The sequence below is a fragment of the Brassica oleracea genome, chromosome C8, assembly GCF_000695525.1.
Source record: "Brassica oleracea var. oleracea cultivar TO1000 chromosome C8, BOL, whole genome shotgun sequence".
NCBI classification, from domain to species: domain Eukaryota; kingdom Viridiplantae; phylum Streptophyta; class Magnoliopsida; order Brassicales; family Brassicaceae; genus Brassica; species Brassica oleracea.
Window position 1 is genome coordinate 21,708,830 of NC_027755.1, and position 26,150 is coordinate 21,734,979.

Consider the following 26,150-nt stretch of genomic DNA (forward strand, 5'->3'; position numbering starts at 1 on the left):
TTCCGAGGAAACACAAAATTTGGTTTCCTCGGAATTTCCTCGGAAATTCCTCGGGATATTCCGAGGATTTCTTTTTCCGTCAGAATGTCCGTCAGAATATGGCTGTTTTCTTGTAGTGACCACTGCGTAGTTCACATAGACACGTATCTATCTATATATATAAAGAAGAGTTTCCTTCACTCCTAAACCATCCACATCAGATTCCATGTCATTAATTCGGAGTTTGTGGTGATGACACGTGTCACGGTCAATCAAAAGTCAATGTTTCATTAATTCTTGAATTTAATGGGTTTTATGTGTTTACTACGGTCCAAATACATTTTCTCTAAAAAAACGATATACGAAACTTAGGGAAAGTGCCACTTTCAAAGTGGTTGTCGAGCAAGAATTCCCGTTCAGTCAACTGTCAATAGAAATTCAACGGTTTCACCAGTGACAAACGATTCCGATCAATGTCAGTCGGAAGCCGAATAGACTTCTTTAATCTGGAGCCGTTACAGAAATTAACTTGGTTCATGGATCTTCATTAACATTCACATTAATACCTACTCTATACTTCTCACACGATCTCACATTCAATTAATCTCTTCATTCATTCCTTTGTGTTAATCCTCCAATATAAATATGAAGGTTTTCTTCCAAAAAAATCATCAGTTCATTTCTCTTAATAAACAACAAAAAAAAGTGATGAAAAAAGATTTGTTAAGCTCATCGTTGTACTTGACGGATTGTGACAGAAAGTGATAAGAAACAAAAAAAAATGAGATGAGAAACAGAATAAACAGAGAAAAGAGGAAGACGATAGAAGAGGGGAGATAACTTTTTTTAGTAAACCGTTTTTTTTAAAGATCTATTTATCTTTAGCTCATAATAATTTCTAACATCTTGGTGTTGAATTTTCATCACTGTGGCTCCCTAAAAGGTTGTTGGCCTTGATCTCAAGGATACAACAGTTAGTGCAAACACTTATGGATATAGAATCATGTGTGAGTATGCATGATTGTGATTTGTGAGTAAATTTCAATTACAACTTTTCCATACCGACTATTGGATTGTGAATTCTATTTAACTTGGCTGCTTCGGTGTCTCCAAAATTGACTGAGTTTTGATATATACATATAATGAATTTTTCTTATTATACTTCCAAGTTTGAATCTGCATATATCACAATAAAATGAGGATGGTGGACGAATGAGCTGGGTGTGGAATACTAAACATGTTCTTACATGAAATTGAAGCGTTGTAGTTTTGTCCAAACACTAACTTATGCCTTATTTAGAACACTCACTTCCCATAACATATGTACTCTCTTCTCGACAAATGACACCTGCTAACCTAATAAAAAAACAATCACAGCGTTGATACATTTGAAAGAAAATTTGTCCAACCGCACCTCCTATTTCGGATAAAAACAACTAGAACTAATACGATATGAAAAACAATAGTTTCAAATATATATATATGAAAATAATGTTTCATTGGACATCAACCTAAAATAATATTTTAGCACATAATTAATAATATAATATCAAAGACATAAATTTTAAAAATATTCATAATAAAAAATATGATCCAAGATTTTTGTTTTAAAAATTATTTTACTTACTATCAAAATTATCATAATTACAGTAGAATAAACAAAAAATAACAAAAACATACACAATAAAAATTAATACTCACCTTAAATTTTAAATAAGCTAAACATTTTGAAATACTCTTTAACTGATATATTTATGTATTTTTGGTTACTAACACGTCCGTAGCGTAAATAGAGAGACAGAGATAGAAATTATGCTAATAATAAAAATTAGTTTAATTTTCTGGTTAATTTTAAATTAAGAAAATAGTATATCTCATATACATCTCTTGCAAATGTAAAACTAAAACACAAAGTATAAATCATATAAAAAATAATAATCTTGATTACAAGTAAATTATATCCCGCCCATAGAACGGGCCGATGCACTTTAGTTCTATCGTTAGGGATGCACTGTTTTGGGTTTCAATCAGTAAACCAAAAAGGGAGGACGGGCTATGAAACAGAACCTGAAAATTTGCAATATGTCTTGTGGTCTGAAGTTGGTTTGAATTTTCTTCTCTCGATCATATTCAGTTTGACTTTGAGTAACTTGGTTCTTTAAGGAGTTCTCCAAAGATCGATAGTTTTTTTTTTTAAAACAGGAGAATTTTCATGAGTTACAAACAAGTCATTACGACCTTATTGTCCTGCTCATTCATTCCATCATAGAAATCCACAAAAGCTCAATGTTACATTATTTAAAAATTCTGAACACTATCTAAGCTAAGCGGTACAATCTTTCACTTCTTTATTTAAATAGAAAAACAGTTCTAAAACGACTTTTTCTCAAAACCCCTCTGAATTCAGTTGATTCGTATATCATTGGACTGGAAACAGGATAAAACATGTTTCATACTTTGACGTTATATTAAATTCATATTTGACAAGATTTGAAAAGCAGTTTTGTTTGTATCCTGCTAAACTAAATTAGATTTCATATTACCAATAATTTGAACGTGAATCACTAGTATATGCATGCATGGACAACCCCACTCAAAAAAAAAACATATCACAATTAATCTACTATTCATTTTTTCTACTGATGTACTAGAAGTGGGAGTTTGCCTCAAGATATCGAATTCTAAATTTTGATTAGATAAGAGCACCATTAATGGAAGTACTTAAGGGGTTGCTTAGGGGTGGACCCCACCATAAGAGAGGAAGAAGCGTTGCCAAAACCGCCAAATTAAGCACCGAGGTTTTCTATTGTTTCGCGGGCCCCACTGACACGTGGCTGCCCGCGATTGGTTCGTTTTTATTTTTATTTTTTTAATCAAACAAAAAATAAAATAAATAAAAATAAGCACTCCAAATGGGTTTATGGGTTAAAGATGCTCTAAGAAACTAAATTAATCTGTTACGATTCACTTTTACAATCCAAAGAGATTTATTATTCAATTAATTAAAATGGTTCATAATTTCTTGGTAGTAATAAAAGAAACGAGGTCATAGGTAAAAATTATAGTATTTTCTAAAATTAAAAAAAAAAATGATCCTATAGTACTTCTGTTATGCATCAAGTACATTAATGTCCCATCTCTTCTTGATAATTTGGTGTGTGGAAAACTATTAAAAACTGCCAGACCCATTTTTTCTTTAATTCTTTCTTGAAACTATTACCAACCGATCTTCAAAGGTCATTTTGTCTAATTATTTATTTACTTCTCCTGGCTTATGTTACTTTATTGTAATGATATAAAAGGTCATGGTCAACTTTCTCCAGACGATAACCCTAACATTTAATCGCTAATTTTGGAAGATATGAGGGTAAAATAGTCATTTCAAGGTTCTGATCGGAGCTTCTCCTTCGCTTCCTTGCCTCCTCCTAACTACGCGTCGTGTCATACTCGGAACTCAGTTTGACTCATTTTACGTGCACGTTTTCTTTTTTGTTTAGTAACATAGCCACCAGCTCTGTTCTTTTAACATAGCCAACTATCTTCATAATACAAGTTACAGAACTTAATAAAAATATGAATAATAAGTAATATTTTTCTTCATAAACAAATAACAAAAACGGAACTACACATTTTAATTACGTGAATATTAATCAGATAATACAAAATAATTGATTAGTAAAATAATAATTTTTACTAATATATAACTTATAGATTTCTTCTTAAAATTATATGTTTAGATTAATAACAAAAATTTTAAAATAAAATACAAGAAAAATATTCTCTAATCTTCAACTAATATACTTCAAATTAACCATACCCTTTTTAAACCCTCTTATCCAATCATTTTCTTAATTTTTAATTAAACAGTTTAGATCGGACAAGTAGTCATGAATCCAATTGGTAACATAACATAACCAGTATTTTTCTTAGAGAGGAATTAGTAAAAGCATTAGAGTAACTAGAAGAAATAAAAAAGTTAACAGTGAAAATAGTGGTACAAAAGCCATTTCTCAAAAAAAAAAGTCGTACAAAAACTTTAATATACCACTTTCGTTACTACTAATTGTTACTATTCGTGGTTAACAATGTGTACCTGAACACTACGTGGTTATCAGTCAAACGATCCGTCCTGTAAATAATACTGCCACTATACGCTACGTAAATACAACGTATTGTTCCTTGTCACGCTGATACATGGTAATATCTTTTATCTCATGTCATAACATACGTTTTCTAACATTTAAAAGAGAGACATTTATTATGATATCATTAAAAATGTAAACATCGCAACAATACGAGTAGTCAAACTAATCACTTTGAAAACTATATTGTTGACAAAAAAAAAATCTAGCTTAAGTGAATATGTTTTGAGAGTTCACATTTTCAGAAAAATAATAAAACTAAAACATGACTTTGCGTAGACAATAGTCCAATGAACCAAAAAACGTGTGGACGGCAAAGAGTTCCTTCTCTATATATACATCTCTTTCACTTGCCGATTATTAGTAAGCAGAACGTACAAACAACTAATAAACTCTCAACAACTTCTTCTTCTTCGCCAACACTATACAACAAAACAGCTCAAGGTTCATTCAATTCGATACTAATTGATTACACCATCGTGATGGCCTTAGTTAAAGAGATAATGGGTCATCCTCTGATATCAGGAAGGCCGTCACTTGTTTTCTCGGCTTCTCATTTCAAGAAGAAGACACAGACAACGCAATTCTCGATCAAGCCTTTTGATCGGAGACCAAACACGTCCAAATCCGGCGTCGTTTCCGCCATTAGTGAAGATTTAGTAAAAACGCTGCGTTTTAGCACAACAACCGGAGACAGAAAGAGCGAGGAGGAGGAGAAAGCGGCGGTGAAATTCAAAGTGAGAGCTGTTGTTACAGTGAGGAACAAGAACAAGGAGGATTTTAAGGAGACTCTTTTTAAGCACTTGGATGCTTTTGGTGACAAGATCGGTCGGAACATCGTCTTGGAGCTTATTAGCACCGAACTTGATCCAAGTAAGTCACTTACTTTTTTATTTTTTTATAACTCGGTTACAGAACAGAGCACTCAGGAAAACTTTCTAAAAATAGAAAAATTTAAAAATCGTGTAATTAAAAATGGATCATCTCAAATATCCAATCTTTGCTCCAAACAGAAACGAATTTGCCGAAGAAGAGCAATGCAGCGGTGTTAAAGGATTGGTCAGAGAAATCGAAAACCAAGGCGGAGAGGGTTCATTACACGGCGGAGTTCACAGTCGACGCAGCGTTTGGCACGCCGGGAGCCATCACCATCATGAATAAACACCAGAAAGAGTTTTTTCTAGAGTGCATAACCATCGAAGGTTTCGCACTTGGCCCTGTTCACTTTCCATGCAACTCTTGGGTTCAGTCCCAAAATGATCACCCTGAGAAACGAATCTTCTTCACTAATCAGGTAATTGATTAAAATATCTGACTGATACATAATTAATTACGGTCCCAGACAATTTAAGTCACGTCATTTTCGATCTCCAACGAATTAATTACATATACTAATCAGTTTCAAAATCTTCTACAATATTCATGTCTGGTGGGTCCATATAATAATACTTATTAGCCAGCTTTCAACTATATTCCCATAAATAATATGTGGTTATAAATTATTAAAAATCAAGTTATGTTAATTTGTGTGCAGCCGTTTTTGCCGAGTGAGACACCTGAAGGATTAAGAAAACTAAGGGGGAAAGAGTTGAAGAATCTAAGAGGAGATGGGACTGGAGTCAGGAAGTTATCAGACAGAATCTATGACTTTAATGTCTACAACGATCTTGGAAATCCCGACAAGTCATATGAACTCTCTCGTCCGAAGCTCGGTGGCAGAGAGAGGCCTTACCCTAGACGGTGTCGCACTGGTCGCCAGCCAACTGATACCGGTACAATTCATAACAACATTCTTAAAAACAATATCTCTAATAGTATATGTTTTTGGGTGTTATGAAATCAAGCGGATCCTGAAATTTTGAGACGATAAACAAGTCAGTAAGGATTTTTATTTTTTTTAAATTAAAAAATCGGAGAGATTCATTTTTATAAATTGACTCCAATTTTTTTGAAGTTTTAGAACCAATGTTTCATTTGGTTTGCATGTCCATGATTGGTTTTGTGAAAATATGTATCTGATGTTTTATCTGCATCGTTGGCAGATAATGAAGCGGAGAGCCGAGTGGAAAAGCCATTACCTATGTACGTGCCACGAGACGAGCAATTTGAAGAGACTAAGCAGGATACTTTCGCCGCAGGGAGGTTAAAAGCGGTGTTACACCACCTTGTTCCGTCGCTTAAAGCTAGTATTTTAGCTGATGACTTTTCTGACTTTGGAGAGATTGATGATCTCTACAAAGAAGGCTTGCTACTCAAGTTAGGGTTTCAAGATGAGATCTTTAACAAGTTCCCTTTGCCTAAGGGCATCGTTAATACCCTCCAAGAATCTTCGAAAGGACTCCTCAAATACGACACTCCGAAAATATTATCGAGTAAGCTCACTTAATTCATAAAATTCTTTAACATCAAATTTTGATTTTAATAAAAAGGTTGTTTTTAATAGAAAATGAACTTTAATATTTTGTGGCGATTGTTGGTCTTTGATAATTGGGACCATTATGAAGTGTTATCGTCCTACCAAAAAGTAAGAAATAATCATTTTAGTTGAAAAGGAGGAATAAAAAAGAGTACGTACATAAGCAAACATATGTTTCACGTGCTTTTCTTAACTCGTTATAACGCTCGTGCTAGTAATAGTATTAGTTTGTGAATAAACAAAAGCGCGTTTGCCTTTCATTAATTCAAAATCATAAAACATGCTTAGTACATCAGCGTTATTAACTAATTGACTTTTTTGTAAAATGAACGCAGAGGATAAAAACGCATGGCTACGAGATGACGAGTTCGCACGTCAAGCCATAGCTGGAATCAATCCAGTCAACATTGAGAGAGTCAAGACTTTCCCACCCGTCAGTAATCTAGACCCCGAAATATACGGTCCACAACACTCCGCTCTCACTTCCGACCACATCATCGGACATCTTGACGGCTTGTCCGTTCAACAAGTACGTTTTATACTATAAACAAATCCAAATTAAGCCCTTTCTCAAAAAAAAAAAAAAAAAAAAAAAAAAAAAAAAAAAAAAAAAAACAAATCCAAATTACTCGAATAATTACTAAATGTGAAATTTGATCAACTAATTTTTTATTCTTCAGGCGCTGGAAGAGAACAGATTGTTTATGTTGGATTACCACGACATATTCTTACCGTTCCTGGACCGGATCAATGCGCTCGACGGACGCAAAGCATATGCTACTCGAACCATATTCTTCTTGACTCGTCTCGGAACACTTAAGCCCGTAGCCATCGAGCTGAGCCTCCCTTCCCATGGCCCGAACCACCGATCCAAACGAGTTGTTACACCTCCTGTCGATGCAACCTCTAACTGGGTGTGGCAGCTCGCTAAAGCACATGTTAGCTCTAACGATGCTGGAGTCCACCAACTTGTCAACCACTGGTTAGTACTCAAAACACATTGAGTTATTAAACATTTATTTAACAAGTTGTTAATAATAAATATAGGACTGACATGTTTTTATCCTTCTTTTGATGTTGTAAAGGTTACGAACACATGCATGCTTGGAACCGTTTATAATAGCTGCACATAGGCAATTAAGCGCTATGCATCCGATATTTAAACTATTGGATCCACACATGAGGTACACGTTGGAGATCAATGCACTGGCTAGACAATCATTGATCAGTGCAGACGGTGTGATTGAAGGAGGTTTCACTGCTGGCCAATACGGTTTGGAAATGAGCTCCGCAGCATACAAAAGTAGTTGGCGGTTCGATATGGAAGGCCTCCCTGCCGATCTCATTCGCAGGTATTGTATAAACTTTTTTAGACATATACTAGTCTTGATTATGTCAGACACAAATATACGTTTTTATTGTATGATATCTAATATCGATCGTTTTATTTTGTTTTTTTTTCAGAGGAATGGCAGTTCCAGACCCAACACAACCACATGGACTTAAACTCCTGATCGAAGACTATCCATATGCGAACGACGGTCTTTTAATATGGTCCGCAATCCAAACATGGGTCCGAACTTACGTGGAACGTTACTATCCAAACTCGAACTCAATCCAGACAGACTCGGAACTCCAATCATGGTACTCCGAGTCAATCAACGTAGGCCATGCAGATCTACGCGAAGCCGAGTGGTGGCCAAAGTTAGACACCGTGGACGACCTAGTCTCCATCCTCACCACACTAGTCTGGCTCGCCTCCGCTCAACACGCCGCTCTCAACTTCGGACAGTATCCGTATGGAGGTTACGTCCCAAACCGACCTCCGCTGATGCGACGGTTAATCCCTGACGAGTCGGATCCGGAGTACGCAAGTTTTATCTCGGATCCAGAGAAATTTTATTTTTCGTCCATGCCGAGTTTGTTGCAAACGTCGAAGTTTATGGCGGTGGTTGATACTTTGTCAACGCATTCGCCTGATGAGGAGTATATAGGGGAGAGACAACAACCGTCCACTTGGACCGGAGATGCGGAGATTGTTGATGCGTTTTATGGATTTGCGGCGGAGATTGGACGGATTGAAAAAGAGATTGAGAAAAGAAACAGTGATCCTAGCCGTAGAAACAGGTGTGGAGCTGGAGTTTTGCCTTACGAGTTGTTGGTTCCTAGTTCTGAGCCAGGTGTTACGTGCAGAGGTGTACCTAATAGTGTATCGATATAGAATGAGATTAAATATAGGAGAAAACGTAGAAATCTGTTATTATATGATTTTTGAAAATGAAATAAAATATATAATTGGTACATTTGAATTTTGCAGATATGTTTTCGAAGCTAGATTTAAATTCATGTTCATAATATTTTGAAATATATTCAGACAATGGATTTGTGCATGTCAGGTTAATTATAGCCAAAGAAGACCATAAAATATATGAAAACTGAAAATTAAAAATACCATATGCTTATCGTTGCGACGATGGATCATGATTTGGGCTCATTTTATAGATAACTTCAAAGTGACTCCTCCCTTTCAAATTGGATCATGGAGATCTCGATTGCTCAACTTAAATTTTTCAAAAAAAACTACTTCAAAGTGGCTCTGTTTCAACTTTAAGTTGGACCTGAAATTTGGCATGGCTTCTTGGGTTCTAACCTAACTTGGGTCACAAACTATCTCCTCATACGTATAAAAAATATATTTGTACCTTTTCATCAGGGAAATTAAGGCAGATCGAGATATACACTAAAGGGCCAAGACAAGGTTTGTTCTTATGGTTTTAACCTAATCTGATATCAGGAGAACATTTCATTGGTAGATACATACGAACCTTAAGTTGGGTAGAAAAATCGAACGTACAAAAAAGCTATTGTGTCTGGTTGATTCTGATCCAATGATGCAGAGTCATCAACTTAATTAGAGTTATCAGACCAGAAGCCAACAACCTCAATCGAGCTGAGCTTGTTAGTGACGTAGAGAAGACGACAAATAAACTACATATATAAGTACAATTGTACATAAGTCCATGTGTGGACCAATTGTACATAAGCACTCGATCTCTCACTGTCTCACACCATACCACACCACTTCCTATGAACTAAAAAGATGGCGTCCATGAAACACGTTCTTCTCTTTAGTCGTTACCTCACCATCGCTCTCACTCTCTTCCAAAGCCTAATCTCTTGTTTCTTCAATTTTCCGATACTAATCAAGATCGCCGATTCGTTCTTATCTCTGTATTTCCTGGTCTTCTGCGATCTCCGACCCGTAACGGTCGATCTAGACGACGGAGAAACCACCGTCCATTTCTGGATCTCCGGCCACCGAAGAATCTCACGTCCTAATCTCGTCATGCTCCACGGTTACGGAGGAAACTCCAAATGGCAATTCGTCCATCAAGTCTCCGATCTCTCGAAGTCCTTTAACCTATTCATCCCCGATTTGGTGTTCTTCGGGAAATCCTACACGAAGAATGCAGATCGGAGCGTTGAGATTCAGGCGAGGAGCATCGCCGGAGGGCTGAAGAAACTAGGCTGCGACGGAACGGGAAGGGGGAGGATCTCGGTGTACTCGATTAGCTACGGTGGATTCGTGGCGTATAAAATGGCCGAGATGTGGCCGGAGATGATGGAGAAGTTGGTGATCGTGAGCAGTGGAGTGGGATTCACACAGCAGCAGAAGACGGCGGAGATGAGAAAACACGGGGGAGACTGTTCGAAGATGCTTGTTCCGAAAACTCCTATGGATCTACGGATGTTGGTTAAGATCTCTACGAACACCGGTTTAACATTCGTCGATTGGATACCAGATTTTATCCTCTCCCAATTCATAGCTGTAAAGTTTCTCTTTTTCCTGTTATTTAGGAATATTCTTCCATAAATTGTTATTTTTACTAATGAACCAAATGTTTGAAAGTGAGACATGAAGTAATCTTTGATTAACTTGTTATGTCTATTATAGGTAATGTATGAGAAAAATCGGCAGGAGCTTCTTGAATTAGCTAAAAACTTGCTGGAAAGAGAAGAAGCAGAGTTGCATGTAATATCACAGGTAATAAATCTTTACTGAATCAATAATCAAAATTAACATTAGTGATGTAGCTACTTTTTTTTATAAGAAAACCAGTAATGATAAACTTTAGCATCAAGATAAATATTAATTATGAGTAGGCATGATGGATAGTTGATGCTTGACATTTTGTCTTGTCTGCCAGTAAATTAGTATACATATTCTAGATAGTGGAAACACTATTCTTGTTTGTTTTCACTTTACTTTTGTTTATAGAAAGACTATATGGATCAAGATTCTATTACTCGAATCTTACAAATAAACAAGAACAAACTTGGTCACTAATTTCATATTATAATTCAGAAAACGTTAATTGTTTGGGGAGACAAGGATAAGGTATTTCCATTGGAGCATGGTTATCGGCTGCAAAGGTAAACGCATTATTGAATCATATAGCCGTTGAGAGGCATGAATCAGAAAACAATTTTATATAGTTCGTGGGGAAGTTAGTTTGTGTAATTTAATCATATTTGTTTTAACAAAAAAAAAATTTAATCATATTTGTATATACCTTTTCGCAGGCATCTGCAAAATTCAAGATTAGAGATAATCAAAGAAACTGGACATGCTGTTAATGTTGAAGCACCAAGTACTCTTAATAATTTGATTACTTCGTTTGTCTTAAGCGTTTGATCTTTTATTTTATATATCTATCTCTACCAACTATCTATATCTCACTTGGTTTTATATATTTTTTGTTATCGTTTAAACATCAAATGCATCAAAATCAGGAAAACATACATGAAAGTCATTGAATTACTTAAACTTTCAGTCTTTTTAAAAAAGGGAAAAACTAATATTACAAAGAGAAAAAAAAAACAAAAATCCACTAATGATGAAAAAAAGAAAATAATAAGTCCACCTATTGAAAAACTATCGTCCATTTGTTTGCCTATAAAACCTTTAAATTATATAATACATACAATTTGACTAGACTCCCTGTGACTTCAATCTTAATGTATGAATAGATGTCGATCCGCGTAACCGCGCGAGTTTTTGTTTTCATTTATTTTTATATATTTTTACATTAAATATATTGTTTTAAAGTTTTACATGTATTTGTATCTTGTTCTATATATATATTCGGATTATTATTTCATTATTAAAATCGTAACTATATATATAAAGATTAGTAAAATATTGTTTTATTGTCATATTTAAAGATATTGTAACATTTCACAAATTTAGAAAGTTCTTAAAAAATTAAACTTTTCGCTTCGTAAATTTATATTATCGAGTAAATAATTAAATATTTAGTTTTTGTTTAATTTTTAAAATAAACTATATAATTTAAAATTTGTTTTCATTGGTTTAAGGTAGTAAAGATTAATCATTGTTAGATAATATGATTTTTGTTATTTAAAAAAAAATCTTTATAATTTTAAAAGTTAACATCGACATATATTTAAATATTTAACATATGGAGGTATATTATTACAACATTAAATTATATCTATTTAATTTATATTATCTATAAATCCAATGGATCATCTATTCAATTATTGATAACCTTGGATCATCTATTCCTTAAATCCAATTATTGATAACCCAATAAAAATTTCTGATAGGTCCAACATTTAAATGAATATAACATGACTTTCTAGGAATAGGTCCATTAGGTCTATTTTTTTTAAAAATCACACATTAATCAAAATTGTGACTTCTGTTTTAATATATAAGAGTTAGCTACCGTGGATTTGTGGCATACAAAATTGCCGAGACTTGACGAAGACAATGGAGAAATTGGTGATCGTAAGCAGTGAAATGAGATTTACACATCAGTAGAAGACGACAGAGATGAGAAAACATGGCGGAAATTGTTTTAAGGTGCTTGTTCCAAAAACTCTGATGGATCTACATGTGTTGGTTAAGATCTTAACGAACACCGGTTTAACATTTGTCAATTGGGTAACAAAGTTTATCCTCTAAGTTTTCTTTCTCTGTTTATTTACCAATCTGCTCACATAGTACATATTAACTATTGAACCAAATATTTGAAAGTGGACATAAGTGATCCTTAATTAACTTGTTATGTCTATTATAGGTAATGTATGAGAAAATCAAACTTGAGTTCTTGAATTAGCTAAGAATTTGTTGGAAAGAAAAGAAGCAAAGTTGCCACTAATATCTAATAAATCTTTACTAAATCAACTAACCTTCAAAATCAAAATAATATTAGTGATTTAGCTATCGTTTTTAATAAACATCACTGATGATAGATTGTAGCATTAAGATAAATATTAATGAGTAGGCATGATGTACAACCAGTGTTTTAAAACCCGACCCGGACCCGCAGTTGAACCGGTAAATTCAGTGACCCAATATAAATCCGGTTTGGGTTTTGAGAAAAACCCAATATTTAAAAACCCGTAAAAACCCACAAAAATCCGCTAAAACCCGGAACCCGATACCGGTTGAACCGTTGGTTGAACCAATGGATAAATTTTTTTTAAGGTAATTATGTTTTTAAATTATGTTTTATATTCTAAATTTTCAATTAATAAGTTAGGTTTTATTGTGGTCTTCCTCTTCCTCGACCTCTACCGACTCTGTATCTTTTTTTTTTTTTTTTTTTTTTTTTTTTTTTTTTTTTTTATCATAAATATCTCTTACTACGTTTTAGGTGTTGTAAGTTGTAAGTTCTACTATGTTTTCCATTCTTTGCTGATTCACGAATGATTATTTTATCTCTTTGTTTTACATGTTTCTAACTAAATATGTTTTGTTTTGTCGTGAATGAAAGTCACTGCTTTTATTCTAATAATTTATGCAACACCATATGACTTGGATCATGTTCTGCCGTGACTTTTCGTGTGTATATTGTTTTCTCGTTAATCACAATATGATGTGTCATGTTCTGTTTGTTCTGTGCAACTATATGTTTCAGTTACGTCATATGAAATTATTTAAACTTTGTGTACGATTTTTGCAGGCAATGGAAACAGAACATGAGGAAAACTATGATGAAATAGCTGATACAAACCATTCAATCAGAGGAAAAAAAGATATTGCATGGTCCTATGTGACACAGTCAAAAGATTCAAGAGGAAAACAGGTTTTGGAATGTGAGTATTGTCACAAAAAAAAATTAGGAGGTGGCATTAATCGGATGAAACACCATCTTGCTGGTATGAAAGGGGATACGGATGCGTGTACGAAGGTTCCGTCAGATGTGCGATATAAGCTTCTGCAGTCACTGAAGGAAACTGAGAGCAAGAAGAGGAAAAATATTCAGTTAGATGATTCTAACTTAGATGGTACTCCAGTTCAAGATGTTGAAGATGTTGATGCTGATGATATCATAGTTGATAGTGGCCCAAGTCAAAAGAGAAAACAAGGTGTTGACTTACACGCATATTTCAAAAGAGGTGTCCATGATCCCACTCCACCTACTATAAAGGCATGCATGCAAAGTAAAGAGAGAATTCATGATGTGAACATGTCGGTTGCTTTGTGGTTCTATGACGCTTGTATTCCAATGAATGCTGTGAATTCTCCATTTTTCCAGCCTATGATAAATAAGGTAGCAAATATGGGTCATGGATATGCAGGTCCTACATATCATGCTTTGCGTGTTGGATTATTGTGTGATGCTAAGTTGCAAGTTTCTTTGATCGTTGATAAGTTCAGAAGTACGTGGGCTGCTACTGGATGTACTCTTATGGCAGATGGATGGAAAGACACTAGACACAGACCACTAGTCAATTTTCTAGTTTATTGTCCTAAAGGAATTACATTTCTCAAGTCAGTTGATATTTCAGATATCTGTGGAAGTGTTGAGAATTTATGCAACTTGTTTGCTGATGTTGTTGGTATGATTGGTCCAGAGAATGTGGTTCATCTAGTGACTGATAGTGCGCCAAACTACAAAGCTGCAGGAAGGCTTCTTTCAGAAAAGTTTCCCACCATTGCTTGGTCTCCATGTGCAGCTCATTGCATCAATCTGATTTTAGAAGATGTGGGAAAACTTCCAATGGTTCATGATTTAAAGAAGCGTATGTCTAAGGTAACCATTTTTGTTTACAACCACAAGTGGCCTTTAAGTTTTTTAAGGAAAAGACCTGGCTGGAGAGAGATCATCCGTCCTGGAGAAACTCGTTTTGCTACCAGTTTCATTGCTCTACAAAGCCTTTATCAGCATAAAGATGATCTACAAGCTTTGGTTACAAGTACAGATCCAGAGTTCAAGAAGCTTTTAAAAGCTTCTAAAACAAGGGAAGTGAAATCGATAGTCTTGGATGAGAGAGCATGGAACAATTGCTTGATAATTGTCAAGATTATGACTCCTATCATTCGTTTGTTGCGTATATGTGATGCTGATGAGAAGCCATCTCTGCCCTATGTATATGAAGGGATGTATCGAGCAAGACTAGGTATTAAGAAGATGTTCGATAAGAAGCCTCTATACCAGCCTTATACAGACATCATTGATAAAAGATGGGATCGTATGTTGCGGCGTCATCTTCATGCTGCTGCGTATTATTTGAACCCAAGTTTCATATATAGTGAAGATACATTTTCTGACAAGCCTGAGATTATGGGTGGGTTAATGAGCATATTTGAAAAGGAAACAGAGCTTAGTAAAACAAAGCTTGTTCAGGAGCTTAGGCCATGCGCATCAGAGGTTTAAAAGAGAGGATCACACATTTACGAGGAAAAAAAAAATTAAAAAAAGCAAAAGCGAAAGCCATTGGTCAAAAAGAAAAAAGCAAAAGCGATGAACTCGGTTCGTCTCGCCTCTCCTACGTGATACCCTCTCTCTTAAAGTTCATCACTGTAGCACGGGCCCCACGACACGTGGCGGCCCGCGATTGGTTAATTTTTTTTAATAAAAAAAAATCAAAAAAAGGAAAAAATTTAATAAAAATTAATAAGATGAACCCCAAAGAGGGGTTCACTGATGCTCTTGCTCTTAATTAGGGTATACAGAGAACGTGAGGGTAGTTTCTCTCGAGACATGGCACTAACTTGCAGCAAAACCTCTCAACTAGGTAACTTTTAACTTGACTTGTTATTTTTTTTAGAGTATTCTGATATGTATATGAATGTTTAGATGAATGGTGGAGGTATTTTGGATCATCTGCTCCAACTTTGCAAAAGTTAGCAATGCGAATTCTTAGTCAAACTGCTTCTTCATCTGGTTGTGAACGTAATTGGTCAGTATTTGAGAGAATTCATACCAAGAAAAGAAATAGACTTGAGCATCAACGACTAAACGATCTCGTATACGTACACTACAATTTACGTTTGCAAGAAAGGTGAGTAAGTTATTTTTTACTTTTTTATTATACTTAGTTTATAACAAGTCATTACATTTTTATTTTTTAACTTACAAATCAAAAAGAATAAGATCGTATGATCCTGTGGATTATGAATCTATCGACAAACAGAGTTTTGGATTGTTGAAGAAGAAGAACCTGGCGAGCTTGATTATAATGAATTAGAGAATGCTCTTGCTGAAGAATATCCCAAAGATGATGAAGTGACAAACTCAGAAAATCTTGTTGGTAAGTTTTAAAACTTATATTAAACTTTCTGATTTTTATCATACATAATACTAACTACACTAGTTTATTTGTAAATTTTAGATTTTGACGAAGATTTCACTATGCCACCTGAAGAAGATGAAGTGAACAATAGTAGAGAGAACCAAACTTAGTTGATGTGCTTTGGTGTTAGTTTATTTTTGTTATTGACAATTTATTACAATGATGTTTTACTTTTGGTTTATTTTGGATTGAAGTTTAATTTATTATTCACATTAGACATTTAAATATTTATGAAAGTTTATTCACTATTATATTATGCTTTAAAAAATATTTTTAGAAAATATTTAACTTTACTTTCTAGATTTTTATTTTCACAGGTAATATATTATTATATAATAAAATTAATCTATCTATTAACCCGCGGTTCGCCCGCGGTCGACCCAATGACCCAGTGACCCGGTAAGTCGTCCGGTTCAGTGTCCGGATCGGGTTTCAAAACATTGTGTACAACTGATACTTTATAGAAATAAATTAATTTACTTTTTGTATTGTCTACGAGTAAAGTATACATATTATTTAGAGCGGAAACACAATTATTGTTTGTTTGTCTTCACTTTTCTTTTGGTATAAACTTTCAATCTTCAAGAGAAGGTAAAAACTAATATTACAAAGAGAAATAAAAAAACCCCATTAAGATGAAATAATAATAATTAGAAAGTCCAACTATTGAAAAATGAACTTTGATCAATTTGTTTGCTTATACATTTTATAAATTATATATAATACATACAATTGGACTTGACTCTTTGTGACTTCAATCTTAATGTATGTTATAGTATATATGTCAATTCCTAAAATCTAGAAAAGAAAAGTTGAGTAATGTTACCATAAGTAATTCTGTTTGTTTTGAGTTTTTTTTTGTGTGAGTTATAAGTTAAAACATGTTGACTAAATTCCAGCAATCTCCCTTTTGAGTGAAAATTTCATTAATGCATTTCAATCATCTTGTTATTATTTTAATCAATCATTCATCTTGTTATTATTTTAATCAAAATATTGTATAATGACATCCTTTTCTTATATCCAAAAAGTTTGATTTAGTAGAGTTATTGAGTTGCACAACATGTGAACCAAAGACTGATGAAAATTCTGTCGAACCACCATGTGTTTGCTATAGGAGCAGGAGCAGTGTTGTGGTTAATGACCTGTGTAGAAGTTGATCAGTTTAATGTTTGTAGATTGGATACCAGATTTTATCCTCTCCCAATTTCATTGCTGTAAAGTTTCTCTTTTTCTGTTATTTAGGAATATTTTTCCATAAATTGTTATTTTTACTAATGAACCAAATGTTTGAAAGTAGACATAAGTAATATTTGATTAACTTGTTATGTCTATTATAGGTAATGTATGAGAAAAATCGGCAGGAGCTTCTTGAATTAGCTAAAAACTTGCTGAAAAAAGAAGAAGCAGAGTTACATGTAATATCACAGGTAATAAATCTTTACTGAATCAATAATCAAAATTAACATTAGTGATGTAGCTACTTTTTTTTATAAGAAAACCAGTAATGATAAACTTTAGCATCAAGATAAATATTAATGAGCAGGTATTATGGATAGCTGATACTTTACAGAAATAAATTAATTTACATTTTGTATTGTCTGCGAGTAAATTAGTATACTTATTCTGGATAGTGGAAACACTATTCTTGTTTGTTTTCACTTTACTTTTTTTATAGAAGAGTATATGGATCAAGATTCTATTACTCGAATCTTACGAATAAACAAGAACAAACTTGATCACTATTTTTTTTTTTTTTTTTTTGAATGTTAAATTTTAATCAATCCAAAAAAACCCTTTGTTTACATATTTACAATGCTACATATGTAAGATTTTTTTTACTTTTTTCTTAATCTATACTCATCTATGAACTTGCATCTGATCTCGTTGAGAACCAGAAACTGAGCCCATTCTCCATCCTTACGTCTCCCATTTGCTGAACTGAAGCAAGTCTGTTTCTAATGTTTTTCTCCATAATTTTTATTAGTGTTGCTGTATTCAAAGGCTTCTCTCCATGTCTTCTTCCATTTCTTTCTCTCCATATCCCATGTACAATTGTTTGAAATGTATACCTCAGTGTGAACTGCCGGAGAATTTTCTGATTTGTGGAGATCAATGCCACTATTTCCCTCCAGCTTCTTGTATACTCATTACCCATCACTCCTCTTGTAAGATTCTCTCAAATCTCTGCTGAGTATCTGCAATCAAAGAACAGATGGTCTCTAGTTTCCACCAGTTCATCACACAATGAGCAAGCTGTGTTCACAGATCCTCCCCATCTCATCATCCTATCTCCTGTTGATAGCCTATTGTGAATGGCTATCCATGTAATGAATGCATATCTTGGAGTCGCATATCTGAACCAAACTCCTCTACTCCAAGTGCATTCAGCGCTTCTTGCTCTCAACATTTCCCAAGTCGACTTTGTTGAGAACTTACTTTTGAATTTATCATCACTGACTCTTCACATACCAACATCCTCCTCACTCGAAGCTTCTTCTTTCCATTTTTCTATCTCATCCTCAACTCTATTTAGTAACTCCAGTCTATGTCTCCTTCGGCGATGGTTAGCTGCATCCTCCACCATTGCATACTTCCCCAGACCCATATCAATATAACCTCTCGTTCCAATAACATCCAGGAGACACCCCAAAGAAGACCATTTATCATGCCAAAATGAAGCTGATTTTCCATTCTTCACTTGTACTTGATAAAATTGTTTTGCCATCTCTCGATACTTCAAGATTTTCCCCCACATCCATGAACCCGTCTGCGTGTTTCTTTTACTGTCCAAAGAGAACCTTTACGAAGTAGATAAACCTGAATCCATCTCACCCATAACGAGTTCTTTGAAGCTAAAATTCTCCATATAAGTTTCAGAACACACACATTATTCATCTCCTTTAAGGCTCTGATTCCCAAACCACCTTCCTCCTTTGGTCTACATACATCTACCCAAGCAATCTTAGCTTTCTTCGTATTCAAAGACGGCCCAGACCATAAGAAAGCTGAACAAAGTTTTTCTATTTCCTTAAAACAAGATGCAGGAAGTCGAAAAGCAGCTAGCCAGAAGTTCGCCAAGCTTGTTATTACTGACTGAATTAGCTGTAATCTCCCAGCAAAGGAAAGAAACCTCCCCGTCCAAGAGCTAATTCGTGATCTAATTTTCTCAATGAGAGGCAAATAGTCACCTACAGTCATCCTCTTTGTTAGCAGGGGAAGCCCTAAGTACCTTACTGGAAGCTGTCCAGAATCAAATGGAAATGCTGAGATATCTTCCATGTGTTGCTGAGTAACTCCGGCCATATAGAGAGTCGATTTCTCTAGGTTGATTTTGAGCCCCGACGCCTTTTCAAAACCCTTAAAGACCGCAAGAATACCCTCTAGTGACCTCTTAGTCCCATCTGCGAAGACCATTAAGTCATCAGCAAAGCAAAAATGTGTCAAGCCAATGTTTTGACATCTCGGAGGATACCCAAAGCTTCTCTGTTCTGCTGCTTCATCGATCATCTTGGATAGCACATTCATACTTATGACGAATAGATATGGAGACAAAGAGCATCCCTGCCTAAGCCCTCTTGTGCTCTGAAAGTATCCAGCGAGTTCTCCTTTGACTTGAACAGAAAAAGATGCTGTACTGATGCAGAGATTAATCCAATGTATGAATTTTTCTGGGAAATCCAAAGCCTTCATTGTGTTGAGCAGAAAAGACCACTGCACTGAATCAAATGCTTTTGATATATCATTCTTCATGGCACATCGAGAAGACACTGATTCTTTGTGGTAATCTTTGACCATTTCTGTAGCCAACGACAAATTCTCCATCAGCAGCCTGTCACTAATGAAAGCGGATTGGTTCCAAGCAATGATCTTTTGCAAAACTCCTTTAAGCCTATTTGCAATGATCTTAGAAATTGTCTTGTAGAGAACATTACAACAAGAAATTGGCCGATAATCTCTCATTACCTATGCCTTCTCTTTCTTAGGTATCAAAGCTAGGATCGTTGAGTTTAGGCCTTTTGGTAGGAAACCCTTCAAGAAGAATGATTGCACTGCCACTGTAACATCCTTCCCAATAATCTCCCATGCATCCTTGAAGAACTCGCTAGTATATCCATCTGGCTCTGATGATTTATCATTGGGCATATTGAATATCACCTTCTTCACTTCTTCTTCTGTAACTTCTCTTTGTAACCTTTCCTTCTCCAGCTCACTACAACTGTAATTCAATAATCCTTTTAACCGCTCCACATATATCCCTTCATAATCGAGTGGCTGATGGGTAAGAAACTCCTCAAAATACCTCTCAGCTTCAACTTTAATTCCCTCTCCAGTAATCGTTAAACCATCCTGATCTTTTAACTCGTGAATAGCGTTTCTTACTTCTCTTAACTTTGCCGCATTGTGAAAAGCCTTTATGTTCTGATCCCCCACTCTAAGCCAATGTAGTTTTGACCTCTGCTTAAAGAACTTCTCTTCTATATCAGCCAGAACCTGCCATCTTTCCATTGCCCTTGTTTCCTCCTTTATATTTTCCACTGTTGGATTCTCCATTGTTTCCTTTTGCTTCTTACATAGATTGTCAAAAGCTTCCCTTGTTCTTCTTGGCAAATCTCCCAGCTTTCTCTTGCTAAGAATTCTCAGTGGTTGTTTTAACGCTTTGAGTTTCTTTGTGAGCTTAAACATTGCCGTAGTTGAGTGAAATAACGACACTGTTTCATCCCACTGCTCCTTTATTACTTGGCGGAACTCAGGCATCTTTCCAATGACATTCGTGAACTTAAAAGGCTTCCTCTTCCTTTCCTCCTCCATCTGAATTTGAGTTCTACTTCTTAGATAATCCGAGCATCCACCTGATTCGAAGACACTGTATGATTGCGTGAATTTATGCAGCCATATATCATTCACCATTACTCTGTCAAGTTTCTTGTTTATAGGCCCCTCCTCTCTTCTGTTGCACCAGGTAAATAAAGGCCCATGTGCACTTATATCTGACAAGCAGCAATGCCTTGCTACCCTTTGAAAATCTCTCATACCATTCGATACACTTGGGTCCTCATCATACCCAGAGTGTTCACTTCCTTCAAGCATTTCATTAAAATCACCCATGATAATCCAAGGTTTATTTCTAAACATTGGAGAACCATGATGATTACATATATCATCCCACAGCTCCTTCCTCTCCTCAGCTGTATTTCTCGCGTAGATAAACGAGCAAAAAAATTCTTCTTCCTTTCCCCTAATCTTCACAGAGCGTGTGATCATTTGATCACTCTTAAAGACCGGAGATAATCTTACATCTGATTTCCATACCACCCAAATCCTTCCTAGACCATTATACTCATAGTTCGCCATAAATTCCCAACCTTGAAATACTTCAGAAACAATTTTATTCGCCTTTCTTTCTTTTACTCTCGTCTCTAACAAACATCCAAAACTCATTCCACTACTCTGCCACCATTTCCTCACCACAGAATGCTTTGTTGACTTGTTAAATCCTCTAACATTCCATGAGAAAGCTGACATGATTAATGGCTATTCCGAGTACCTTTCCTGTTCCTTGTGTTAGGATTAGTATCCTTAGCAGCCGGAACAGCACCTTCTTGAATAACTCTATGATTTGTTTTTGAATTTCTAGGCAGGATCTGTCTCTAAGAAGTAGCAACACTCTGCTTCCTTCCTTCAACTTCTTCCTGTCCCATTATATTCAAACTTCCTTCCACCATCCCAACATCTTTTCCTTCTTCCTCTATCTCTTCTGATCCTGCATCCTTTTCACCCACTTCAGGTTCCTCAATTTTTTCCATCTCTTGTATTTCCTCATCCGGAACACTTAAAGCAGAAAATCTCGAAGGAGAGATGATCTGAGTTTCCTCATATTTAAGATTCTTCCTTTGATTACTCGTTCCTCTCCCTGTCTTTCCCGGCGTTAACCACTCATTTGCTATCTGCCCTTCTTCTATTTCAGTATCCATATCCTCTTTTTCACTGTTTGACTTCACTTCAGGTGTTTTGATTTCCATTTCCTTTCCACTTTCCTTCTCTTCTGGATTCTTCGTTAGAGTATTCTGCTTATCTTTCTTCTCCTCTACTTTCTTCTTAGAGCTACTTTCTGATTCCTTCACCTGATCCTTCTTCCCACAGTTAGTATCAATGTGTCCCCACTTCCCACATTTCTCACAACGAGATGGAAGCCAAGGGTAAGTGAACTCCACACAGGTTGGCTTCCCTTGTATTGTGAAGTTTATCGACTTAGGAAAGCCCTTCGCCAACTCTGCACTCACAAACGCCTTTGCTACATCAAACGTAGTACACACTGCTGTCTCTGGATGCAATCTCACCGGTCCACCCACTGCATTAGTGATGAAACTAAGTCCCTCCCACGAGAACATGTTCATTGATACCTTAGTGAGATGAACCCACAATGGTATTGATACCTCTTCCGGAGCTGATTCTTCTATGATTGGATTCCACTTTGAAACCACCATTGGAACATCAGCTATATTCCACATCCCACGCTTCAGAACTCTCTGCTTCACCATTGGATTCGTAATCCTAAACCTCATCGTCTTCGAATCAACTTCAATCACATCAATCTTCTGAGTTTTATCCCCAAATGACCAGATCTAATTCAGAATAACATGAACCTTGGCTACGTGTGGTGCTGTGTCAAGAAAAATTCCCAGCACGAAATCCTCCCAGAGCGGTGATGAATTTTCTGTTACCTCGATCGGAACTTCTACTGATTTTTGACCATTCAGATCTGAAACCTCCACGTCGTATTTTCTCAATCCTTTTCCCTGCGCAACTGAGACCCATGATGGTTTAGGCGGCGGATCAGCGACCATCTAGATCATCGCTGCCGTCTACGACAACCACGGTGATCTCTAAGCACCGATGCGAAGAAGAAATCTCAGAATCGCCAAAATCGCCGATCTCTTTCGGGTTTTCTTTGACGTTTTTTATGTTTTCCTTAGATTCAAGTCACTCAAGAATCACCATGGAGAGATATTTGTTTAAACGTGAAAGTTTTCACCAATTAACTTGGTCACTAATTTCATATTATAATTCAGAAAACGTTAATTGTTTGGGGAGACAAGGATAATATATTTTCATTGGAGCATGGTTATCGGCTGCAAAGGTAAACACATTATTGAATCTTATAGCCGTTGAGAGGCATGAATCAGAAAACAATTTTATATAATTCGTGGGGAAGTTAGTTTGTGTAATTTAATCATATTTGTATATACCTTTTCGCATGCATCTGCAAAATTCAAGATTAGAGATAATCAAAGAAACTGGACATGCTGTTAATGTTGAAGCACCAACTACTCTTAATAATTTGATTACTTTGTTTGTCTTAAGGATTTGATCTTTTATTTTCTATATCTATATCTACCAACTATCTATATCTCACTTGGTTTTATATATTTGTTGTTATCGTTTAAACATCAAATGCATCAAAAATAGGAAAACATACATGAAACTCATTTAATTACTTAAACTTTCAATCTTAAAAAAAAAAGGGAAAAACTAATATTACAAAGAGAAAAAAAACAAAAATCCACTAAGGATGAAAAAAAGAAAATAATAAGTCCAACGATTGAAAAAATTATCATCCATTTGTTTGCCTATAAAACCTTTAAATTATATAATACATACAATTTGACTAGACTCCTTGTGACTTCAACCTTAATGTATGACATAGTATTCAATTAGCTACTGTGGATTTGTGGCATACAAAATTGCCGAGACTTGACGAAGACAATGGAGAAATTGGTGATCGTAAGCAGTGAAATGAGATTTACACATCAGTAGAAGACGACAGAGATGAGAAAACATGGTGGAGATTGTTTTAAGATGCTTGTTCCAAAAACTTTGATGGATCTACATGTGTTGGTTAAGATCTCAACGAACACCGGTTTAACGTTTGTCAATTGGGTAACAAAGTTTATCCTCTAAGTTTTTTTTTCTCTATTTATTTACCAATCTGCTCACTTAGTACATACTAACTATTGAACCAAATGTTTGAAAGTGGACATAAGTGATCCTTAATTAACTTGTTATGTCTATTATAGGTAATGTATGAGAAGAGAAAAACATGCATGAGTTCTTGAACTAGCTAAAAATTTGTTGGAAAGAACAGCAAAGTTGCCAATAATATTTATAAATCTTTACTAAATCAACTAACCTTCATAATCAAATTAATATTAGTGATTTAGCTATCATTTTGTAATAAAGACATCACTGATGAGTGATGATAGATTGTAACATCAAGATAAATATTAATGAGTAGGCATGATGTACAACTGATACTTTATAGAAATTTTGTATTATCTACGAGTAAAGTATACATATTATGGAGAGTGGAAACACAATTATTGTTTGTTTGTCTTCACTTTTCTTTTGTTATAAACTTTCAATCTTCAACAGAAGGTAAAAACTAATATTAGAAAGATAAATAAAAAACCCATTAAGATGAAATAATAATAATTAGAAAGTCCAACTATTGAAAAATGAACTTTGATATATTTGTTTGACTTTAAATTTTATAAATTATATGTAATACATACAATTGGACTTGACTCTTTGTGACTTCAATCTTAATGTATGTTATTGTATATATGTCAATTCCTAAAATCTAGAAAAGAAAAAGTTGAGTAATGTTACCATAAGTATTTCTGTTTGTTTTGAGATTTTTTTTTTGTGAGTTATAAGTTAAAACATGTTGACTAAATTCCGGCAATCCCCCTTTTGAGTGAAAATTTCATTAATGCATTGTATATAAGTTATTATTTTAATCAAAATATTGTATAATGACATCTATTTCTTATATCCAAAAAGTTTGATTTAGTAGAGTTATTGAGTTGCACAGCATGTGAACCAAAGACTGATGAAAATTTTGTCGAACCACCATGTGTTTGCTATAGGAGGAGGAGCAGTGTTGTGGATCGCACAATGTATTTCTCTTTGTCTTTCTCATGTTGTTTTTTCTTCTTTTTGATTTTGCCGAAAAAAACAATCGCCGTTTCAACGCCTGTTATTCACTTACAATCCCTTGTTATTCAACAAACAATTTGTAAAAACTAAATCAAATCCATTGTTATTCAACTATAAACACAATCTAGTAAGAAAGAACTGTGACAAATATTTTAGAAGAATTATCATTCATTTTTAGTTAAAAATAGTTCATGTAAAATAACATCTATGGAGATGGTATTTGAAGATACTTGAAAATTAATAAATTAATACATTCTGATTTTATTTTTTTTTTATCACTGGACGCTCTCTGGAACCCCGGAGGAGTCGAATCCGTGTGCCTTGGGATCCAGTTCACTCTAGTGTTCTACCACTAGGCTATTCTGATTATCAAGACTTATATGTATATAAGCACATAACCTATGCATAGAAAAAGAGAGTCACGACTTGGTCGTCGTAGTGCTCTCGTTTTCAGTTCGTCCTCACCAAGACACGATTCTCTTTTATGTTGGGATTTATTCAATTCGTGTCCAACTCTATATTTTTTATTATTACGATATTGTCCAATTTCCTAATCAAACAATATAGAGTTGATTCAATCACACAATAATATATAATCCCCTATATATTATTTGAGAAACATTGCAACATTTGTTTGTAGACACATGTCAACACTATAATGATTCTTAGAATCCTTAGAGAAATAGGTTGGTCCATCTAAATATATAATAAGCTTTTTATTAAACCACAATAAATACATTATTAAATGTGCTTCATTATTTCTTTAAATAAGATTACAGAATTGCCTAATGTGACTAAAGTATATATGACAATTAATGATTTTGAATAATAAAGATTTGATAAAAATAAGTGTGTATTATAATTATATTTGTTTAATTTTAAGCTATTAAAATAAATTAAACAATCATAGTAACTATATAATAAAAATTAAAAAAATTATTTATATATTATATTTTGAAGTTTTAAAAATGAGTATAAATTACTAAAACTGTTAAAAGTTT

The 26,150-nt window shown here is 34.7% G+C and overlaps 3 protein-coding genes across 4 annotated transcripts; all 3 read left to right on the plus strand.

The window, feature by feature from the left end:
• Window positions 1–4,603: 4,603 nt before the first annotated feature.
• Window positions 4,604–8,840, plus strand: LOC106312730 (lipoxygenase 3, chloroplastic). The gene is made up of 8 exons (XM_013750352.1): window positions 4,604–4,994; window positions 5,135–5,415; window positions 5,656–5,893; window positions 6,164–6,493; window positions 6,873–7,066; window positions 7,218–7,519; window positions 7,623–7,889; window positions 8,002–8,840. The coding sequence occupies exons 1-8, from the start codon at window positions 4,604–4,606 to the stop codon at window positions 8,756–8,758; spliced, it is 2,760 nt and encodes a 919-aa protein (XP_013605806.1). The 3' UTR covers window positions 8,759–8,840.
• Window positions 8,841–9,583: 743 nt separating this feature from the next.
• Window positions 9,584–11,291, plus strand: LOC106309971 (2-hydroxy-6-oxo-6-phenylhexa-2,4-dienoate hydrolase). 2 transcript variants are annotated; one of them, XM_013747146.1, is made up of 4 exons: window positions 9,584–10,366; window positions 10,493–10,582; window positions 10,904–10,971; window positions 11,122–11,291. In XM_013747146.1, the coding sequence occupies exons 1-4, from the start codon at window positions 9,638–9,640 to the stop codon at window positions 11,231–11,233; spliced, it is 999 nt and encodes a 332-aa protein (XP_013602600.1). In that variant the 5' UTR covers window positions 9,584–9,637; the 3' UTR covers window positions 11,234–11,291. The 2 variants fall into 2 exon arrangements, with proteins under 2 accessions (XP_013602600.1, XP_013602601.1); XM_013747147.1 differs by lacking the exon at window positions 10,904–10,971 and having other exon boundaries at window positions 11,122–11,191.
• Window positions 11,292–12,257: 966 nt separating this feature from the next.
• Window positions 12,258–15,230, plus strand: LOC106308945. Its single transcript, XM_013746046.1, has 2 exons — window positions 12,258–12,427; window positions 13,533–15,230. Exons 1-2 carry the CDS (start codon window positions 12,398–12,400, stop codon window positions 15,228–15,230), a joined length of 1,728 nt encoding a protein of 575 aa, XP_013601500.1. The 5' UTR covers window positions 12,258–12,397.
• Window positions 15,231–26,150: the final 10,920 nt, after the last annotated feature.